This window comes from Amborella trichopoda, chromosome 6 (assembly GCF_054954075.1).
Source record: "Amborella trichopoda isolate Santa Cruz 75 chromosome 6, AtrichopodaSantaCruz75HAP2 v2.0, whole genome shotgun sequence".
Classification (NCBI taxonomy): Eukaryota; Viridiplantae; Streptophyta; class Magnoliopsida; order Amborellales; family Amborellaceae; genus Amborella; species Amborella trichopoda.
In genome coordinates, this window is record NC_142341.1 from 45,494,486 (window position 1) to 45,516,782 (window position 22,297).

General features: G+C 36.4%; 1 protein-coding gene across 4 annotated transcripts; it reads left to right on the forward strand.

Annotated features, from left to right (window-relative positions):
• The first annotated feature begins 7,442 nt into the window (after positions 1-7,442).
• On the forward strand, positions 7,443-21,576 carry BIR6 (Pentatricopeptide repeat (PPR) superfamily protein). Of its 4 annotated transcripts, XR_002282198.2 has the most exons (5): positions 7,443-9,456; positions 17,872-17,927; positions 18,037-18,070; positions 18,826-18,972; positions 21,130-21,576. XR_002282198.2 is itself a non-coding variant. In XM_020671924.2 (4 exons), the coding sequence occupies exons 1-4, from the start codon at positions 7,614-7,616 to the stop codon at positions 18,873-18,875; spliced, it is 1,983 nt and encodes a 660-aa protein (XP_020527583.1). In that variant the 5' UTR covers positions 7,443-7,613; the 3' UTR covers positions 18,876-21,576. The 4 variants fall into 4 exon arrangements, 2 of the variants coding, with proteins under 2 accessions (XP_020527583.1, XP_020527584.1); XR_016056841.1 differs by lacking the exon at positions 18,826-18,972 and having other exon boundaries at positions 13,708-17,927; XM_020671924.2 differs by having other exon boundaries at positions 18,826-21,576.
• Positions 21,577-22,297: the final 721 nt, after the last annotated feature.

Genomic DNA, 22,297 nt, shown 5'->3' on the forward strand with positions numbered 1-22,297 from the left:
GATATTTGATTTACCTCAATGAATAATTTGATTCCTATTTAGACGCGATCAAAGTAACATGAACTGGAATAGTAAAGATAGAACTACGTTGGAGAGGGAATCAACCTCATTGATCTATTGTCTACGTACTGCCGACAGTAGTATGGATCTTTGGACTTTGGAATTTGACTTAAAGGGTGGTAAGGATCTTGGACTCGAGATTATAGTATGAACACGGTTTCAATGAGTCCACGGATTCACATGTAGAAATTTGGGTCCCTTAATAATTTATTTTGGAAATAGAATTTGATCTTATTTTTTAGGGAATATATAATCTTTAACATGGAGATTATTAAGCTGCAAAAATAAATAAATTTTAAAAATTAGAAATGATATTTTTTGGAAAAAATATTTAAACAGTTGATTTTACTTTTTTGGAGGACTAGTATGGCAATTGTTTAGGGTGACAGATATTTTTTGGTGGATGGTGTAGATCTCTAAGCCCGCATAATAATAGGTGCGGGCTTGGATGCACCAAACAATTTTCCTTGTAGTTTAGCCAAGGTCATGTGAGTTTGAAAATATCATTCTTTGAAGGGCTAGGTTAAGATGGTGGGTTCAAGGTCTATGGAATTATAGGGATCAAGGAGCTAGTGTTGAGGTTTTGGAGATTGGGTCTGGGGGTGTGTTCACCATTATGGACTGAGAGGGTTTCAGTGAGGTTGCTCGCAAAAAGTTTTCTATGGTAGTCATGGTAAGGGAATTTACGAAAAAAATACTTTTGACGCCATAGAAGCAAGACCAGTCATACTTTATGGCCCTGCATATTGGGCAGTTAAGAAACAATATATCCATAGAATGAGTGTAGTTGAGATAGATGAGTCACCAAACAAAAAAAGATAGAATTAAGAATGAATGCATATAAGGGAACTTAAGGGTATCTCAATAGGTGATAAGATGAAGAAAAGTAGACTTAGGTGGGATAGCCATGTGCAACATAGATCTAATATGACACCATTTAGGAAATACGATCTGATTCAAATGGAAGGCCCCAAAGGATATAGATGGAAGCAGTGAGAATGGATATGGTTACTTATGGTTTGACTGAAGGTATTGCCCTTGATAGAGCAAAACAATAGAACATGATTCATATAGCCAACTTCAAATAGTCGGGATAAGATTCGGATAGTGATAATGATGAATTGCCATAAGGAAATGTGGCAAAAATCTGGGCCCTTGATGTCATAGCAAAGCAATTTGCGTCTCTATCGACACATCGTGTGTCACTACCGACTCCTCATCACTGAATTGATTTGAATAGAGTTAAGGTGTGGACATGTTTGGAATTCTTTTAATTAGGATGTATTGGACGTCTAGGAAGCATGGGTCATGATGCTCTAGAGTATACTATGGACTATCTTGATTACGTAGTCCACAGTAACGTTTTAGGTTGAATTAGGTTTTTTACCTCTATGAGATAGGAAATTAAGGTTTGGGAGTAATGTGTAATTAGGCTTAGGCCCTTAGGTTCAGAGTATTAGAATAATTAGTCAGTTCAAAGGGTTGTTGACAATTGTGATGGTTTTTGCAGATCAATTTGCCCGTTGGCCCATTTTTAAACCAAGGGAGAAGTGAAGCCACGATTAGATGGTCACAGTTGTGAGTTCTTGGTTACATGCACTTTATGAATGTGCTAGTCTTGTAGATAGAGGTATCAAAGATACAACCTCTGGGATGTGATAGAATGCCAAACTGATTTAGCGTAGTCATGCGTGGTGATCAGCCTCTTGACTTATTGTCATGGCTAACGACCAGAGCTAATGGCCTTTAAATAGCCGCATAACCTAACAAAAGTAGCACACTCTCTGCAAATGATGTCATCTGCAAGCAACTCAAGACATCTGTTCATTGAGAAGAACTACACATGAACATCTAGAGCTTGTAATCTTAACCCCCTCCTTTGTAAGAGAATTAACCTCCCATTTGTTGTTTCTCGATTTTATTTTTTAAGTTTCTTTTTGGGGATAAAAAGGGCATTATTTTCCTTTCTACTTCATTTAGCTTTAGGTTTTCAGATGCATTTTTTGCCAATGGGGGGGGGGGGGGGGCAGTAGTGTCCCTTTTTTTCCTGGGGAGTAAGGAGTGGGTTCCCCACTCAACTTCGTGAATGCCGGTTCACATTACCTTTAAGCTACATTTGGTACGCCTATGCGATTAGTGTGAAAACGAAAAACAATCTTCGAAAACAATAAAAAAGAAACAAATACAAAAGAAAGACAGAGACAACCAACCACAACGCAAAGATTTACGTGGTTCGGCAACATACCTACATCCACGGGAGATGAGAACTTCTTTACTGATAATGGAAAACAGGGTTACAATAGCTACCTCTCTTCCTCACACCTCTTTGTTCTTTCTTATTACAAAAAGATATGTATTTTTCCTTTAACCCTAAATGAACCCCATCGCAATAATATATATTGAATTGCAACAATGTATATCGAGTCGCAACAATATATATCGAGTCCTTCGGCCCTTCGGGGTCGTCCTTTTGACTCTACCTTGACAGATCTATTTCCTCATAATACAAGACATCAATCCTCAACAATTAGATACAAGAGTCTCATACCAATTGGTCTCAATGCATTTTTTTCATACCAATTATGAGTCAATTGGTGTAAAAAACATCTATATCTAATCACATGAAAAAATTCTTTCATATGAAAATACTTTCCCAAAAATAATTTTTCAAACGTAACAAACATGCCCTTAAGGCGTGGGGGCAACTATTGTTGCCTTAGCTTCTTAATTGATTTCGGGATGATGTGCCAAGTTGTGTACATATAGTTGCCACAAGTTCAACTCGACTCAAATGAACTCCAATCGTTCTCAGACAATTTCAGCGCCTTAAGTGTTTTGATTTACCTAGTTATCATTAACCAATTTCGCGGTCCATGCAACGTGATCAGATCTGCCATCCATTTGCCTCAAGGCTAGGCCTGGTAATTGGGCCAGGGAGCCCAGCCCGGCCTGGTCGGCCAGGCCTTAAAAGGGTAAGGACCGTAAAATATAGATTGAGAGTTAGGCCAAGGTCGAGCCACTATAGCTTGAGGATCAGATAGGTGCTAGGCAGCCTGGGCCCACTCAGTTTGTTTTCTTTAATGTTTTCCTATGTGTTTTTTTGTGTATCAGGGCCAGCCCGCCTGAACAAGGCCAAGGTCGGATCCGGGTCATGGCCTCTTTGGCCCGATTAGGGCAGGGCTGGGCTAGGGACTAGGGTGGGTTAAAGCCTTTTGTCAGCCCTACTCAAGGCAGTTTCCCCCAAAATAACCCACTTCTTTACAAAAATTCGACAACCCCCTTCCTCTACAATAACCAAAAACTATTATCTATGAGGGAAAAATAAATAAATAAAAAGTAAAAGAGGACTTGGCACACTGTGTCCAGCCCTCCCTTTAACTGCTAACCAAGATACCACAATAATCTCTACAAATCCAAGGGACTTTAGTCGCCCCAACCACTAACTTTCTACAGCAAAAAGGAAACTCATTCACCACCAAAAAAAAAAAATCGAAATCGAAACTCATACTTTAAATGCTGAACATCTCTCTTCTAGACAGGGGAGAAGATTGGTGTCAAGTTTATTGAATTGTACACATTCCTTGGCAACTTTATTGGTAGTTTGTGGCAGTTCCACCTGTCTCTTATAGGCACTCTTTCCACAATTGTCCTCCAATCCATGAAACATTTAAATTTGGAGCTTATTATGAAATTATGTGGGATTAACTCTGAATGTTCAAATCTGCTCATCCTCAATGGACCGTGTTTCACATATTATGACCAGTAGAACGAATTCTTCAAGCTAAATTGCTTGAATTTTTCGTGATGTTTGATTGATGTTTGATATTCAGTCTATTAGATTATGCCAAAACTCTTTATGATATTCTCTATTTTCCTCACCATTCCATGTGTTGACATAATATGCTAAATAGTTATTAAGTGCCTCCCTCAACTTCTCTATTATGTGATCTATGAGCACAATAATTTCTTCCAGCCAGTGTTCAGTAGCCAAAGGCTGCTTTGGTGGCATCATGGTTCACAAATATTGATTTGCTCCAATAACAAATGGAAAAAATGTATATAAAGTGTCAACCTTATCCAGTATGAGTAAGGTGCACCTAAAAAATCCCACTAGAGAAGGTTGTTTTTATGTTGGAAAATCCTCAAATCAACCATCTCGACTAGAGAAAGTTGTTCTTATGCTGGAAAATCCTCAAATCAATCATCTCGACTAGAGAAAGTTGTTCTTATGCTGGAAAATCCTCAAATCAATCATCTCGACCTTGAGATTCATAGACATGAAACAATGTGGATTTTTAGCCCTAAAAATAGTTCATCTTCTAATGCATTATCTAGATCGTCTATTTTCAAGTGTTTATAGATCTACTTGGTCATCACCATTTTAAGAACTTTAAATTTTATAATTGGGACCAACGATAGATTTTCATATCATCACAAGGCTTTGTGACACCAAAAATGTAATTTCAACATGATTTTGAGGTGCACCTTATTTCAAGAGTACAAGGCTGACACCTAATACAAACCTCACCCATAACAAATTGATGCAGGGAAAAGGAAAAGACAGAGAAAGAAGGGTAAGACAACATGCTTGCTACCAAGAATCGAGATGGAGTTAACCCCAAGTTTGTCATTCATAACCTCTCTGGGTAGAAAAGATTGCAACGTTGTGATAATAATCTTTTTAAAATGTTATGAACTTACTCATAATTTTAACCTACTTAATCTAATTACATAATTATTATAATGATATATACAATTATTAGATTATAATTATTTTATTAATACGATGTCATAGTTATGATATTCATATATTGGGCCCTAAATTTGGTACTTTTTACCAGGTGCCGCTTCCCATAGCCATTAGAGGTCTCATTTTATTATTGTGATAGGTGCACCCCTTAGAAGTAGCTTAATAAGATGGTGTAGATATTCATTAGTTAGTTATAAATACTTAATGGGTTATGTTGTAGTATTTCTACATATAGAGCATTTTCTTAATGTATTTAATATTTTTAGACATTTTATAACTTTACTCTAAAATATAGTAATTTTTTGGCTAGAGTATTTTAGGTATCAAAGGTAAACCAGAAATTCTCGATAAAAAATATTTATTGACTATAGCGGAGAATGATATCATCCATATAAAACATGACATCACCCACATGCAGTATTAATTACCACTAGTTTTTTTATAGAAATATTTATTCTACCCCTCTTTGTGACTAAAAATGCCCTTGTTTGAAAAACTTTTATTGCAAATTAAGAGTAATAAATTTCCAAAAATATACATTAAAGAAACACTTTATGTGTAAGGCCTTAATATCCTAACATAACCTATAACTAATATGCTATAGTAATTTCGGCGTGGTTTACATTAGGCATCAACCTTAAACAATCAATGTAAGGCACATCTCTAGACCCTGTTGAAATATGGATTCTTGATGTCGAAAACCTCTATGATAGTTTGAAAATCTATTCCTACCCCTAGTTAAAGCTTCAAAAATGGTACAAATCAAGCATATGCACAAAGGAAAAAGTCTATATAAGAGTGCAACCTTAAAATGTAGAATTAAGGTGTACCTCAAAAATCCATAATAAAAGGCTGTTTTGATGTTGGAAAACCCTTTAATTGATCATCTCAACATCAGGATGTATGAATATGAAAAGAAAAGAAAAAATCGAGTCCAAAAAATATTTTATCTTGCAAGACATTATCTGGACTGTCCATTTTAAAGATTTTCATGTGTTTATAGATTTACTTGATTTGAACCACTTGTAAAGTTTATAGTTTTATTATTAGAGATAAAAATAGATTATCAAACCATCCCAAGAATTTTTGACACCAAAATTAGATTAAAGATAAAATTTGAAGGTGTGTCGTGTGCCTTAATTTCATTGTCTAAGGTTGCAACCTCATGCAAACCACATCCATCTATAAATATATGAAAATATCAAAATTAGATGGCCTAGATAATATCTCACAAGCTGCATTAGTCTTAGAACTTATCATTTTTTATCATATCCATCCATCTTGAGATCAAGATAATGTATCATAGTATTCTTTACATTATAATGACCTCTTTAAGTAGATATTTATGCCTCACCTCCAATAATTTTCTATTAACTCATTATTTCGTATTTGGACACGGTTAGCATACGGACCAAGTCCACACATGTAGAAATGTGGCACTTCTTAAAAATCTATTTTTTAGATAGATATTTGGTCTTAATTTTTAAGAACACGTAATCTCTAACATGGAGATCAAGAATATGAAAAACTAAATAAATTTTAAAAATTAAAAGCAATAATTTTATTAAAAAAAACATTTGGATCGCTAGTTTCCATTAATTTTAGATAGACCACCTACTTTCATCCATCTTTAAGGTGGATGCTTTACACTTTCGCATATGTAGAAATGCGGTCCAGCCCTCATGAAAACATTTTGCTTATTTTGTTATTGGAAAATTGTTTCATGTGGGTTAGACAACACTTCTACATTATGCGGTCCAAACGTATAAATCATCTATTTTAAAGATGGATGCAAATAAGTGGTCCATCTAAAAACAATTGTAACTAACTGTCCAAATGTTTTCTTAATATAATTATTATTTTTAGTTTTCAATTTTATTTTTTCCATATTCATGATCTCCATGTTAAAAATTATATATTATCTAAAAAATAGAATCAAATTATATTTTAATTATATATTTATTGCCAAGCCCCCATTTTTACAATATGCAGGCCGGCAGTCTAGAAATCGTGTCCATTGTTATTTGAAAAAATTATAAAAAAAACCTCAAATGGAGCTTATTAGACAACCTACACCCAACAAAGTTTTTTTTCTACAATATGCAGGCTGGCCGTCTAGAAACCGTGTCCTTTGTTATTTGAAAAAATTATAAAAAAACCTCAAAATGAAGCTTACTAGACAACCTACACCCAACAAAGTTTTTTTTAACAACTTTTGCCCCAAATTGAACTTTTAGCAAATACCCTCAAGTCAAAAGTTATATTTTTTTTTGTTGAAAATGGCCATAGTGTCGGACCGCCCTCATTTTATGCCGGACTGCATGCCTCAAGTACTAGAATGCCCCTATTTTGTACCATACCGCATGCTTTTTAGAAGCAAAGTGTCAGACTGCCCCTATTTTATGTCGGACCTTTCCTATTTTGTGTCGAACCGGATGCTTTCCAAAAAAAGTGCCGGGGCGCCTCTATTTTGTGGTGGATTGTATATTTTCTGGAGGGTATTTTGGTTTGGATTTTATCCTTTTTTTTATTTTTTATTTTACTTGGGGGATAATTTGCTAAGAAAATAATGAGAGAAAACATTGGGTCGGGGATAAGTTGGATAGGACATTCCTTCTTAGGGGTTATTTGTGATTTTTCCATTATATGTGTCTCTGTAGTGCGCAAGAAAACCCGGACCATGGACCTAAACCCCACCTAAACTGTTAAACCCTTCTGAGCCCCTTTCTCTCTCTGAAACTCCTGCCCTGAAGCTCTCTCTCGTTCCTTGACGCATAAGAGCTGTGACTGATAACCTGGCAGGATGCAGAGAGCGGTGAAATCACTTCTCATTCAAACACTGAGAACCCCATTTACCACAAGGGCTCTGCACTATCAGGTAAGCTTTCTCTCTCTTCCTTCTTTTCATTCTTCCTCGATAACCAGCCATGAAATATTTGCTCTCTCTTCACTCAACACGAGCAACACCCATTTCAAGCTTCATTTCTCAACAATGCGCAAACCCCATGATCACGTTGTCGTCACAAAACTAGTTTCGCAGAAAGGATGGTGCGAAGAGATTGAAAACCAGTTGAACAAACTCAATCTCAAACTCACCGATGAAGGAGTTTTGTTTGTGTTGAAAGAACTTGAGAAAAGTCCTAGAAATTCTTTAGGGTTTTTCAAGTGGGTTTGTGATAAAATGGCGCTTAAGCCTAGCAGTGTAGCGTACAATCTGATGCTTAGAATCCTTGGAGTGAAGGATTCCATGAAAGATTTTTGGTGGGTCATGAACAAAATGCGGGAAGTTGGGCATGAAATTGACAAAGAGACTTATCCTACTCTTTTGGGAAGGTTTGTGAAAGAAAAAATGGTGATTGAAGCTTCTAGTTTGAGGGAATTATTCTCTTTAAGACAGAGAGAAACACACACCAATTCACTGTTAAATGAAGCAATCAAACTATTGGTAGATTCAGAGTGGAATGAAGAAGTAAAATGCAAATTGAGTTCTCTTGGTCTTCCTTTATCAGATTCCACTATACTTAGAGTTCTCGAAGAAATTCGAGTGGACCCATTGAAAGCTTTGGACTTTTACCGTTGGGTTGGAGGGCAACCCAATTTCAGGCATAGTGCCATCACTTACAATTCAATAATTAGGGTTTTGGGTCGCAACGATAGTGTTAAGGAGTTCTGGGCTATGGTGAAAGAAATGAAGGAAAGTGGTTTTGATATGGACATGGACTCTTATGTTAAGCTCTCCAGGCGCTTTCAGAAATGGAATATGTTGAAGGAAGCAGTTGAGCTTTACGAATTCATGTCTGAGGGTCCATACCAACCATCTGTTCAGCATTGTGGCTTACTTTTAAGGAAACTCGCAACGAGTGGTAACCCAGGTCCTGACCTTGTCTTCAGGGTTGTAAAGAAATTTGAAGGAGCCGGTAATTCTCTTACAAAATCTATTTATGACGGAATTCATAGATCACTGACCAGTATGGGAAGGTTTGATGAGGCTCAGAATATCTTGGAGGCCATGGAAAAAGCTGGTTTCATACCTGATAATATTACTTATAGCCAGCTAATCTTTGGGTTGTGCAAGGCTCATAGGTTCGATGAAGCTTGCAAGTTTTTGGATGAGATGGAAGCTTTGGGTTGTACTCCGGATCTCAAAACTTGGACTATCTTGATTCAGGGTCATTGCTTGGCTGGCGAAGTGAAGGAGGCTTTATCTTGCTTTAAGAAGATGTTGGGGAAGGGTGTTGAAGCTGATGCCGATCTCTTGGAGGTCTTAGTGGCTGGTTTTTGTAATCAGAATAGGCCTGAAGATGCATATACCTTACTAAGTGTAATGATGACTAAAACCCATTTGAAACCATGGCAAGCTACTTATAAGATTTTAATTGAGGGGTTATTGGGGAGACGAATGCTTGAGGAGGCTTTGAAGCTTCTTCTTTTGATGAAGAAGCAGAAGCTCCCAGCCTTTGTGGACCCTTTTATTGGCTATATATCTAAGAATGGAATGGCAGAGGATGCAATGGATCTTTTGAAGACTTTGACATTGGGGCAAAACCCATCATCTGCAGTGTATGTTAATATCTTTGAGGCCTTTATGAAGGAAGGCAGGTTTACTGATGCTCAGGATTTGCTTCACAGATTCCCTCATCATATCCGTAAGCATGCTGATATTTCAAAGCTTTTTGGTTCTTTGGAAGTTAAGGTTTCATCTTAAAACTATTATCTAAGAAATATTAGAACCATTATCAAAGTTTTGGTTCTTGGAAAGATCAGATGCCTCTTAGAAAAATATGTGGTTCCCAGAGAGTTGGGGTTGCCTCTTAGACAAATATCAGAATCTTTGGGTCTTTTGGGGTTCCTCCTATGCCATTGTCAGCAAAACCTTTGATTTTCTGGATGTGGATAGCATCTTACGCCTTTTCCTCTTCAAATTTGTCACAACAGTGCTGCTTTTGTGGCATTGAGCATGGGGTGGGCATACTTTGAGAACTTGTATCGTGTAAGCAGGCTGGAGACCTTCAAATTATTGCTGTTACAATGATTTTGGAAAGCCTCTGAGAGTGATTATCGAGGTCTTGTTAATTTTCAGTCTTTTCATTTTGGGATTCGTCACCTAATTGACTGGGTGTGCGATAAATCTCTGTTAATGCCATTGCAGTAACATAACCATCAGGTTTTAATCTGCTCGTTCTTCATAGATTGCATCGATTTAATATATTATCTTCATAAAAATCTATGTTTTGTAGATTTTCTTCTTTAATTTTGTCAAATGCTTAGTGGGTTACAAGACGCATGTTGAAAATTTTGTGCTGAAAATTTTGTGTGTACTGCTTTTCTTTTCTTGCTTGTTTGTGTCAGATCTAAGTTGATAGCTAGAGTATGTTATGTGATTAATAGACAAAGGGTGCTGTTTCTATGATGCACATACTCGTCATGCTTTTTCTCTAGAGATGGTCTCTTCATTCATACTCCTAATCCCTCCTAGATTCATAGCTTTTCAATGTCCTCTACTTTTCTTGATCTCAGCGTTGGTCCCATTGAGCTAAAACATGAGGAATGTAATGCAAACCTCTAAATGTTAGCATTCTTCTTGTACATCTGTTCCACATAAATATTGTTGTTACGATTCTTTCTTTAGCTGTCACTTAGTTTTCTTAGATTTTTAGCCTCCATTCAGGAATCAGCTTTTCATAAGGATGTAGTGGAACATCACATGGGGAAGTGACTCTGTAGGAGGGACTTAAGCACTCACAGAACATCACATGGGAAGACGACGATGTTGGAGGAAACTCAAGTTTTTAGATCTAGCCATGAAACATCACATGAGAAATATGACTATGTAGGAAGAGATTTAAGCACTGTAATAAGTCATAGTTTGGTTCTGGTGCTCTTTTTGACAGGCATGAAAACCTATTGATGTAATGGATTTGGAATGTTAAGACCTTAAAAAATGGATTCAGCAATGGTTAAAAGGCCTGGAGCAACAGCTAGCATGATGCGGTTGAGTATGGAACTAATATTTTGCTCAAGATTGATGCACTTTGTTTTACCAATTATTGGTGCTGATGAGGTCAGCTTATCTTTCTAAACTATGCCTTACGAAGCAGTTCCAAATAAAGGACATGGCCATTTAGGTCATACTTCCTGCTCTGACAATATTTTGAGGGTTTCATTATCACTTTACTCAGGCATGACTGATACCTATTGTGATAGTTGATATTCCCTGAGGGCTTAATTTCAAGTATTCTCTGGTAATGATGATCAAGCTATGTGTAAATATCATTTAGTTGGTCGGTCTTTTATATTACCGTGCATCACTAAACCAGACCTGTCTCATGTCGTTTTGGTGGATCTATCACCATCATTCAGTCATGCTGGTCTTCTCATACAAGGTAGATGGTTGTCGCATTAGTAGGCTCATTGTGAACTTGTATCAATGTTGAAACTCAGATTTACTCTTTTCCCATCATCAAATCTACAGTGAACTACATATGGAAATCCAGACATGGTGGCCTATTGCGATATGAGGCAGTCCATGACCGGCAATTTTATGTTATCGGTCACACTTTTTTTCTTTTAACAGCAATACAATATTATGTCCAAGTTCACTGCAAATGCAAATATGGAGCTATTTCTTTGCCTATAGCAAGATAGTTTTCCCTTTTAGCCAATCTTGGAGTTCATATTTCATGACCATCCTTTTATGTGAGACAACATTGGCATTGTTTACTTTGCTTCATGTTATTTATTTTGTGATGTGAAGAAACATAAGAAGTTGACTTTCATCCATTATAGAGAGGTAAGGGCTTAACACAAAATAATTTTCAAGTATCAACCTACTGTTTATCACTTCTTTGGAGTGGAAAGCTGAACTGCTTACCACTCATGGCATTCACCAAAACATAACTATATTCCTTGAGGACAATTTTGATTCGTACATGTATAAAAATATGGAACCATTTGTTATTTTCTATTATTTTGACATGTATGCTCCCCCATAGGAGGTTATTTGGGCACTTGTATGCGCGTTCTTGTAGTTAAAGCATTTAATCCATCTTATGAACAGTTGCTTCAGTTTGAATAAAAATTAAATGACTTCTTGCAATCCAGGTCCATGAATCAAAATATGTGGTGGAAACGACTAAGTTTAGTGTGAGACAAGAATTTATTCAAATTTTAGTTCTTACCTTTATGTGTCCTACTGTTTTGAGAAGGGTGAGGACCTTAAACGTTCCCTGAACCTGTCCCAAGCCCGCGTGAAGGAGCTGAGTTGTGTTAGGTAGGCAGCCAACGAAAAACTTTGCCAAAAATTTCATAGCGGACCCCAAATAATTGGGAAAGGGCTCTGATGATAATGTTGACCACCTTTATATGTCTTGCAACTACAAATAATGATGCCCGAATGTATTCAAAATAAAATTCTATGCATCATGGCGTGCATATTCAAAATACTAACCCGTATGAGAGGATTGATGAATATTGTAGCAGATTATACACTCTTAGTGCTCTTGTTGCCGTTGTTTTTATTACATTATATTGATCCATGTTTTGAGTTAACTGTGTTGACTACCGCCACACCTTTGCTTATTGGACCACAGTTTAAAAACCATTGACTCACGAAACTTCAGTCAGATTTTGCTCAGGCTCATCTCAAGACTCGTAAATACTTACAAAAAAACAAAATTGAAAGGTCTCAATGAGTCCAGGAATGTTTCGTGGAGTTAATTCAAAGAAACCATGGAGTGTTGAATTGAAATCACCATCTACGCAAGTCTTGGCTAATCTGTATTTCCTTTTCTGTCTTATGGCCAGCTGGAAACTATGATTGATTTTTTTTGGTTTCCAGTTAAACCTAATCCAAACTTTAGAACATGCAGGCTGCGTTACACTTTGTTTCACCCCCCATGCATTCCTGAATCATGTTGGGCACTAGTAAACAATCATGCCCATTGTTAAAAAAAGCGGACCGCCCAGTGCCTAGGCCGGCTGCCTAGGAGGTCCAGAAGGCCTGGGCGAATCGCCTAGGCCTAGGCGGCAGTCCCTAGGCGGCCGCCTAGGCAGTACGGCACCCGCCTATGCGGGCGCCCAACCTAAGGGCTGAAATGAGTTTTTTTTTTTATTAAGTTTTTTTGAAATAGAAAAGCTTTTAAGGATGAGTTTTAGATTCATTCAAAACCTAAACCCACAAGAACCCATTTTAGAGAGAAATAAACCTAAAAAAACTAGATTTTGTGATTTTCATTGGATCGAAGTGTTTTTCAAAGTTACGGAAAATGGATCCAAACATCACCCAAGTAATTTAGATTTAGTTTTGGGGTTTTTTAATCCTATTAGGTGGTTTTTTTAATATTTTAGCACTATAAAACATATCAGATGTGGGAGTTTGGAGTTCGAGCAATCAAAGTAAGTATAAAACTTTATTTTTTAGATTGCTTGTTTTATTTTGAGATGTCTTCTTCAGGATCTAGTCGAAGTGGAGATTCAAGTTGGAAAAATGGATATAACCCGAATCCAAATGACAAAAATTGCATTAGATGCAATTATTGTGAAAAAGATACAAAAGGGGGTATAAACCGGTTTAAGAAACATCTTGCCGATATTAAAGGGGATGTTGCCCTTTGTAAAAATGTTTCTGAAGCTATCAGAGAGAAGATTAAGAAATATATGAGTTATGTAAAACAAAAACAGGAACAAAATCCTTTTCACTTCAATAGATCTTTTTTTGGTTCTTCTAGAAGAAGTGATCCGAGTGGAAGTATGGTCATAATGCGAAACCAAACGATAAAAATTATATAAGGTGTAAAAAAGTTCCTAAAGCTATTTGGGATGAGATTGGACAATTTCTGAATTTAGAAGAACCAGAAAAGGATGAAAATGAGCCTTATTCTATGGAAAATCTTCTCCAGGTTCTTTTGAAAGTGGTGATCCGGGTTGGAAGTATGGTTATAACTCGAAAGGCTACCAGGGAGGAAATTATACAATATTTGAGTTCAGAGAAGCACAAAAAGATAGAAAAGGCTAGAGCAGTCAAGACTCCTATGACCTCATTTGCACATAGTAAGAGGGAGGTAGACGAAGAGGAGGAGGAAGATACAGATTTAGAAGAAATAGAGGAGGACGAGTGTTATATTGAAGATGAAGATGACTCTGATGATGATGGCCTCAAATCTGAGACATATGATGATGGTGACTAAAGAATAAAGAGTTGCAGACGCTTGAGTGCTTGACTCTTGGTGTTGAGTATTGAGTGTTGACTATTGTGTCCTAGACTGTATATTTTTTGAATTTCTGTATATTTTATTTTCTTTATTTTTAGTTTTTACTTTCTAGTTTCTACTATCTAACTTTGTGTGTATCAGACTATCAGTGTATGCTTGTATGGTTTTGCTGTTTTAGCATTGTATAAAAATATGGATTATGGTCATATCTTTTCGACTTCTATCGTTCTTTCTTTTTTTCAACTGGGCCGCCCAAGTTTTGGGCGCCTACGTAGGCGCTGGGCGGCCTGGACCCCCACGGCTGCCTAGCGCTTTTTGAAATACTGATCATGCCTACAATATTGTGTTGGTGAATACTGCCTCACGGTGTTATCTTGACGAATGTTGGAACTTTGAATGTTTGATATAAGTCCATTTGTGGTTAGTTTTATACAAATTGTTTGGGATACCATAATGGTGATCATACACATTAAAAAGTTGAAACTAGTGAAAGAACAAATGGAAAAAGAAGAAGAAGAAGAAGAAGAAGAAAATTTCGTGTTTCACTTATCAAAAAAATGTATATCAAGTAAAAATAATTAAAACAAAGTAAAATGTAACCTAAAACCATCCCATATTAGGACTCTTATTTTCTTTATTTTCCTTTATTCTTGTGTTTGTTTTTCCAATTAAAAGAAAAACTTTAAAACCTCTTCTTTCTTTTTTTTTTGGCCTAAGCTAGCATGGGATTTCGAGGGACCCACCCTTTTGTATTTCTGTAATAAAAAAGTACAGTGGTTAAGGACCAAGACCTTGCATGTTGTAAACAAAATTATGCAATTAGAAGACCAGTTGCCTATACACACTCTTTCTAACTGGAAGCAAGAGGCTATGGTAGCCATTTTATGACACCCTGTTTCTCACTCATATTTCCTCCTTGTGTCACTGTCAGCTGATTCGAGTGGCATTTCCTGTCCATCAGAATGGTACTTTTTTGAAAGGTTACATAGGGATGCTGCTGCCGCCTCGACCCAAGGCCAATTCCTTGCATCAGGATGCATTAGTTGGAGGGGTGATCATTCCTTCAGGATGTAAATCCTTGTATTCCATATTATGTCAAAGATTACATTGTGAATGGTGGAAAATATTCCATCATGAGCGTCTACACAAACTAGTACTGGGAAGGAGACTCCCCCAGTTTGAGTTTGGATCTGTTGTTGTATTTCTTCATGAACCAATATGTCAGTATGGGTGATGGAATGGGTGTTGAATCTCCATGTATCTTCTCTCCAAATCTCTTTGGTAAAGGTGCATCTTTTTAGCACGTGTTCATGAACCGATACAGCTATTGCAAACAAGTTATCGATCAAAAAAACAAAAATGAAAGAAAAACAAACGCTCATACGAGACCCATTGAGTCTCTATGTATTGAGTTGATTAGGCTTGATGCTTGGTGTGTCTGTTTCCAAATCCATGTCTCAAGACTTTTCTTTGACCATCCAATACAACTTTCACTTCTTTTTAAGTTCCATAAATCTGACCTCCATCATTAACCAGTGCTCAAACCCCAAACTCAATTGGGGCTCATTTGAGCAAAATCAGGCCGACTGACTACTTGGCTAGTGGATCGGTGACTTTCATCTTTCTCTTCATCCTTCTGTTTTGCTTTCCAGGGAAAGAACATAAGTAGACAAATCTATGGAAGGAGGACAAAGAAACTGAAGAACACACTATAGTCATTAACATCTGTCCACATAACCATGCAAATCAACTAGAAGAAATAGTTTAAGCTACCAGTTATAATTTAGAGTAAATACCCCAAAACCAGAGAGACAATTACCAATTGCAACCATGACAGACATATCTGAATTAGCTTCCTTTGTCTAGAGAACCCGAGTAGGGACTTGCTCAATTGGCTCAGGTGCCTCAAGTCCTAAATGCTAAAACATCTCCACTTAATAGAGGTTAAAAATGGTCCAGTCTTCCAATGAACTGCCATTCTTTTATATAATATTCAATTAAGTGAGTATTATTTGAGTCTTTTTTAGAAAAACAAACTGAACTCACTAGAGGTCAGTTTTACAATGAAATTCAGTTCTCTTTCTAATATTTGAATCATATTTGAGTGCTATTTGAGTCTTATCTAAAAAGAAAAAGAGATTTTACTGCAAAATATTTAAGCCTCATTTGGTTATGAGTTGTTGTCTCAACTCGTGATTCCACAACTGAAAATGAACTTGAGACCAAGTCCAAGCCAAGCCTGAGTATGATCCACTGGACCTGATAACAACTTGACCACTTGGATTATCACCATCAATTTGATGGGTTGGACGGTGAGAAGGATAGTGGGACTGTACAGATAGTTCAAAGAACTCTTATGACACCCCTTTTGGGGCATTAAAAGGGTACTAAAAAATTCAAGTTAATCGCATTTTGTGCCTATAGCATGATCTCAATCTAGCTGGCACATTTGAAGTGCAGAGTGCAACTCCTAGTCAAGTCACGGTCTATGTATAAATATCTCTTTTAAGTATAAATACCCCTGTCACTGATGTTGGCCTAAGAAGGGTGGGGACTTTAAAATTTTCCTAAACCAGTCCCAAGCTCGAGTAAAGGAGGTGGATTGTATCAGGAAGGCAGCCAACGTAAAACTTTGTCAAAACTTTCTATAAATCCTGAATCTACGTTATTCGTTTGTGTTAGGGCGTTTCTTGTGACGCTCTGTACTGCACCCAAATAATTGAGAAAAGGCTTTGATGATGGTGATGATGACCTCGCCAGTGTTGTATGTGTTGCACATGTCCCACATATGTGCATCCGCCACATTGGGTGATTTGCACATGAGGTATTCATCTTCATGCTGACTCAGTCTAGCATCCTCATGCTGACCAAGTCTACGGTCTCCATTGTTTTCGTGATAAAATGCTCTTCATGATTTATCATAATTCTCCTGGGCTCTAAGAACCCTAGTTTTTGGTGCTCTAGGGGCAAACTCCCATGGTCTAGTGATTTGGAACTTTTCTTTTTCACCTTTAGGGCGTGTTTGATAACAGGAAGTTATTTCCTAGAAGCAGGAACTCACGTGCTACTGTAGCTCTTTTGTGTTTGATAAAAGTTGGTAAGTTTAAAATGGAAAGTTCCTGCTACTGTAGAACTTCCCCTCTTACGCTTAAAAACATTTCCGACTAAATTTACGGAACTTGAAAATGAAAAATTTGAGGAAAAGTTCATCCCAATGAAAAGGCCATCCCACCCACATGAAAAAGCCCCCTTTCAGGAAAAAACCCTAGCCATAGCCGCTTCCTCTTGACAACCCTAGTCACTTCATCTCCCCAACTGCCATAGCCGCCGGCTTTCTCAGCTCTCTTTCTCTCTGACAAAGCTCTCTCTCTCTCTTCTTTGTCTCTCTCTCTTAAGAAGAACGCATCTGTCTCTGTGTCTGTCTCCGTCTCTCGCTCTCTCATATGTAGCAGCAGAAAAAGAAGAAAGAAGCAGGTGCGTGCCCCTCCCAGGTATGATCTCTCTCTCTCTCTCTCTCTCTATTTCTGGTTTTGATTTGTACAGTAACAACTGCGATCATTTTGCTCATCTTCAAGTTTGCTAAGGCAGATGGTACCCTACTGCTTCTTTTTTCCTGAATTTTTTTATGTTTCCTTTTTATTTTATATATAATTTTTTTTTAAACTTTTTTTGTTTCTGAATCCTTTGAGAGTGCAAGAGTTTCTCGGGGTTTTTCAGATATTTGGGATTTCCAAGTCTTCTGTATAAATAAGAGATTTTTTGCTGGCTAATTCATTTGAATTGATTTATTTTTCTTGAAAATAATGATTTTATATGGTTGAGAACATGAGTCTTCATTGAGGGGATTTGCAGGGGATTTCACACTACTGGCAAAAGGAGCAGCTAAGCACGAGGAAGTTGAAGATAAGGTGGGTTTTTTTCTCTTTTTCCATTTCTCTGATTGTTAGAGAGAGAGAGAGAGAGAGAGAGAGAGAGATGGGTGAGTTTTTAATATTTAGATTTTCTTCCATTGATTAGGTTGTCTGGATTACAAGCTCAAGTGGTGGTATCGGTGAGTAAAAGAGAAATTTGTCATCAGTTGTGTGAGTGTGCTGTTGTGATCTGGATTTTACCTTTAAATTTCTCGAGTCTCTGAAATTAAACGCCCAATCGACGGTGCATAAAAATTTGCTATGTTTTAATTCATACGATTTGACTGTAATTGTGTTGCTCAATATATATATTATTTTTATTTCTTACAAGAATTTATTCCTTTTGTACAAATTTATGGATTACTTATTTTTATTCTTCGTCTGATTTTTTTTTTTATCAAAAACCCTGTGACCCACAAATATAAGACCCTTTTATCACCGAAAATGGCTTCATCCTGGAAATTATGGGCCTTTAGTTCAATAGAGAAATACTAAAACGTGATTGGAATTTTGATTATAATGTTGTAGTGTTGGGATGGCATTGGTTTATATGATTATTATTAGGTGTTCTTGACTATACATAATGCACTTTAGAAATTGGTTGATGGTTTCATTTTTTGTTTCTTTCTTTTAAGAATGATTACTGGGTTTATATTTTCTTATATGAATGAAATCTTGTTAATATCAGTTTTTTGCTTTATAAATCTCACCCATAGATGAATAGATGATTTTATTTGAGAGAGAGAGAGAGTGTGTGTGTGTGTGTGTGTGTGTGTGTGTGTGTGTGTGTGTGTGTGTGAGAGAGAGAGAGAGAGAGAGAGAGAGAGAGAGAGAGAGTGGTGAGTATTGCTATTTTATGGCTAGAAAACATGATTAGTTTATATTCCCATTGCAGGGTTGGATTCACCAATCACCTCTTCTCTCTCTGTTCTTACATTCTTCTAGAATATTATTATCTTCAAATTCTATATTTCTAGATTTGAACCATTTCCGAAGATCTAAGCATTGGGCTTCTGTAAATTCCAAGTTCAGTGATTCTGAGGTAAAAATAGTATGTTAATGTCGTCTCTCATTCTTTCTCTCTCTAATCTTACATATGTTCCTGTAATGAGTTCTTTCTTTTCATGCATTACCTGTGCTGTTTTACGCTCGGCTCTTCTCTCGCCCTCTTTGTCAACTGTTTGTGCATTTTGTGGTCTCTCTCTCTTTTCTAAAACTTGAATCCTTTTCACTCCATTGAAGCCGTGAGGACTGTGTTGATTACTTGCAATTTCAGCTTAATATGTACTAGTAATATTGAACAATTCTTTATTCCAAAAAAAATTTCACTTGGGATTTAAAAGTATTTCCTTCCCAAATTTTTTTTCACTTGCTATTAATATTGTGACCTAATGAAAGGCACTGCTTTCTCTGTTCTGGATATTAGTAGAAAAGTATCTATTTTGACTTGGTTTGCTATGTTCTCTTTCCTTTATTTCATTATTTCGAGCCTTGGTAGAAATACAGTTAGATTGTTCGATAGAAGTCCTTTATAGTGAGGAAATGGCGAATTCCTTTTATATATCTTCACCGATCGCCACATACATGCGGTTGCATGGAATTCAAAGCCAATTATCATACCTTTACATGTGGTTGCATGGAATTCAAAACCAATTGTCATGCCTTCTTTCATCATTTTTATTTGATAGCCTTGTTTTTTTAATAGCATTGAAAGGATACCAAGTATAAGGATCAGAACATTGTATAGGTGCAAGCTATGGATACAAGCTTCTTCCATATTTATTAGTATCCTTTTGCTTCATAATAAAATAAAAGGCAGTTATAATAATAAAGTGGATTTATTGAAGCTAAGTGTTTCCATATGGTAGATATTGACTTTATTATACTCATTAGTTATATTCCCCTAGCTCTTCAGATCAAAGCAGCCATTAGCAGTTCATGCCATCTTGTTGGTTATCCACATATTCTCATGTTTCAAGGATTGTTGGATCTGCATATTTTCTTCCCATAGATCTAATTCCTTGGTTTATATGTTTATGCTGGCACATTCAATCTCTTCCTTCTTTGTCATGAAGCTTTAGGCACTCTCTCCCCATTTTTCCTCTCTCTCTCTCTCTCACCCCATTTTTATCTACATATCATTCTTTGATATCCTTTTATATAAATGTAATTTTGTTTTGTTTGCTTGCTCTCATGCTTAGTTTTAGCTTTTTCTATTTAAATTGATTTATCTTTGTTACTCCTTTATGAGATCTCATATATCTTCAACATGTAATGATGGTTCAATATGCAATAGGAAATTATGAACAGATCGCCTTTTTTTTTCTGAAGATGTTAGACTGTTGTGAATAGATCGTTTTCAAGTCAAGAGAACCAAATATTAGATTTTTATGGAGTATGACAACCTAAGTTTTGAAAATCTTGTATGGAAATTACTTCAACAAGAATATCCTATGAGCAAGATTTGTCTCAAAAATAAGATTTTTAATAAGTATGATTTGTCTTGTGTAGGAAGAAAATACTTCAGTGGCAACTATTTTCTTTTGGCCTTTACCATGTACATAATGCGAACTTTCTTACCCCATAACTCTTATGCCTTCTAGGAGAGTTGGGGTGTGCTTTGGTCATTTAATCCCCTCTTACGAAAGATATTGTCAAGGATCATGTTGCATCATTTACAAGTTTCTTCATCATGGTTGATTTTCCATCTCATTTTTATTTTTCTAAGTCGTTGATTTGGCTAGGTAATATGGTGCTTAATTTGGTTCTTTTGTGGCTCATAACTTCAGATTGAGTTGCTATTGTGACAGGTATTGCAGTACAAGACATATATCTAGAGTTTCTTACAGTGCAAGATTGTTTACTATTTATTTGCGGTTTTATCAGGAGGACTTTGATTTTTTAGAATGTACAATACATGAAGAGGGTTTGTGATTTGCATGTGCAAGCCTTTGTCTTAGTCTTGATGAAGGAAATTTTCAGTATTTATTGTTAATACGTAAATTTTCGTTGTTAACTCCAATTCATAGTTGTAGTAACAGGGTAAAAGTTTGATGATAATAATATTGGTGATAATGATGATGTCTAAGTTCTGAGCATGAATATCATTGTTGCTCTGTATAATTTAATACATGTCATTATTTCGATTGGAAATTACAAATGTTGTACTTATCAAGTATGGCTTCTCATATTCTTGTAGGTGAAGAGATGACTAGTTCATAAACTAGCAACGCCATGTCCATTCTTGTCTAGCAACGCCATTTCCATTCATGTGAAGTCCTGCAATGCTGTGGCCGACAATGTATGATGTGCATTTCTCTAAGTAGAGACAATCCTGGTAGGCAGTACTAAAAATGCAAGAATGGAACTCACTGACATCACCACCATCAAACAACGAAATATTGATCAAGATGTTGGACGATCGACAAAGACAAATTGCACAAGGGGACTTGTTTTTTGTTGTCATCAACATCTCATGTTTATTTTATTTTATTTTTATTTTTTGTTTATGTTTGTTGGTGGCGGACTAGAAAAGTGGACCAAATTCTCATGTTTAATATTGTTCTGGGAAAAGCAATTTATAACAATGTGAAATGAACGACATTCCCAATGAAATGGACCCACAATGGCACATTGTCTTCTTCAATATACTGTTACCAGCTTAAATCATCTGGGAGATATGGTATGAGACAAGTAACAAATGGCAGTTTACCAGTGAGATGCTATCTCATTTTTCTCAATTCAATAAAATATGGAAACAAGGCGAATTATATTTTCCCATTCCATTCGAATTTCTACAAAGGATCTAATTGTTCTTCGGTTGCTTTTCTCTTCTTCATTATCTTCATTTTCGTCCTCTTTATTTTCCTCTATTATCCCTAAAAAGAAATGCGCATTATTGGTGAGTTGGGAGAAATAAAGAAGAAACAAGCAGCTAAAGACTTGCTGCTTAAAAAAAAAAAAAAAAAAGCAGCTCAAAATTACACCAGTTCATGCATCAAACTCACATAATGAGTTATGTAGTCATGAATTTATGATGATGCTAAAACAGTAATTTGCTATGTCAGTCATTTTACGCTGCCATCTAGGGCGGTGCATAACAACCGCCATTAGAAAGTTCGTGATGGGAGGTACATATAGCTAATCAAGAAAGAATATTGTATGCGAACTTTAAAGACGGTGCATATACAATGCACTATGCAGTTACAATGTCGGTTAAAAAAGCCTATAAAATGCACGCTATGCCTATAAAATGCACGCTATGTACATGTGAAAAGTACCTTGAGAAAAATAAGAGAGTGAATGTTATAAAAAAGAGGTCTAAAGAACCTCAAATGAGAAGTATGGTCCTTTAAACCATATTATTT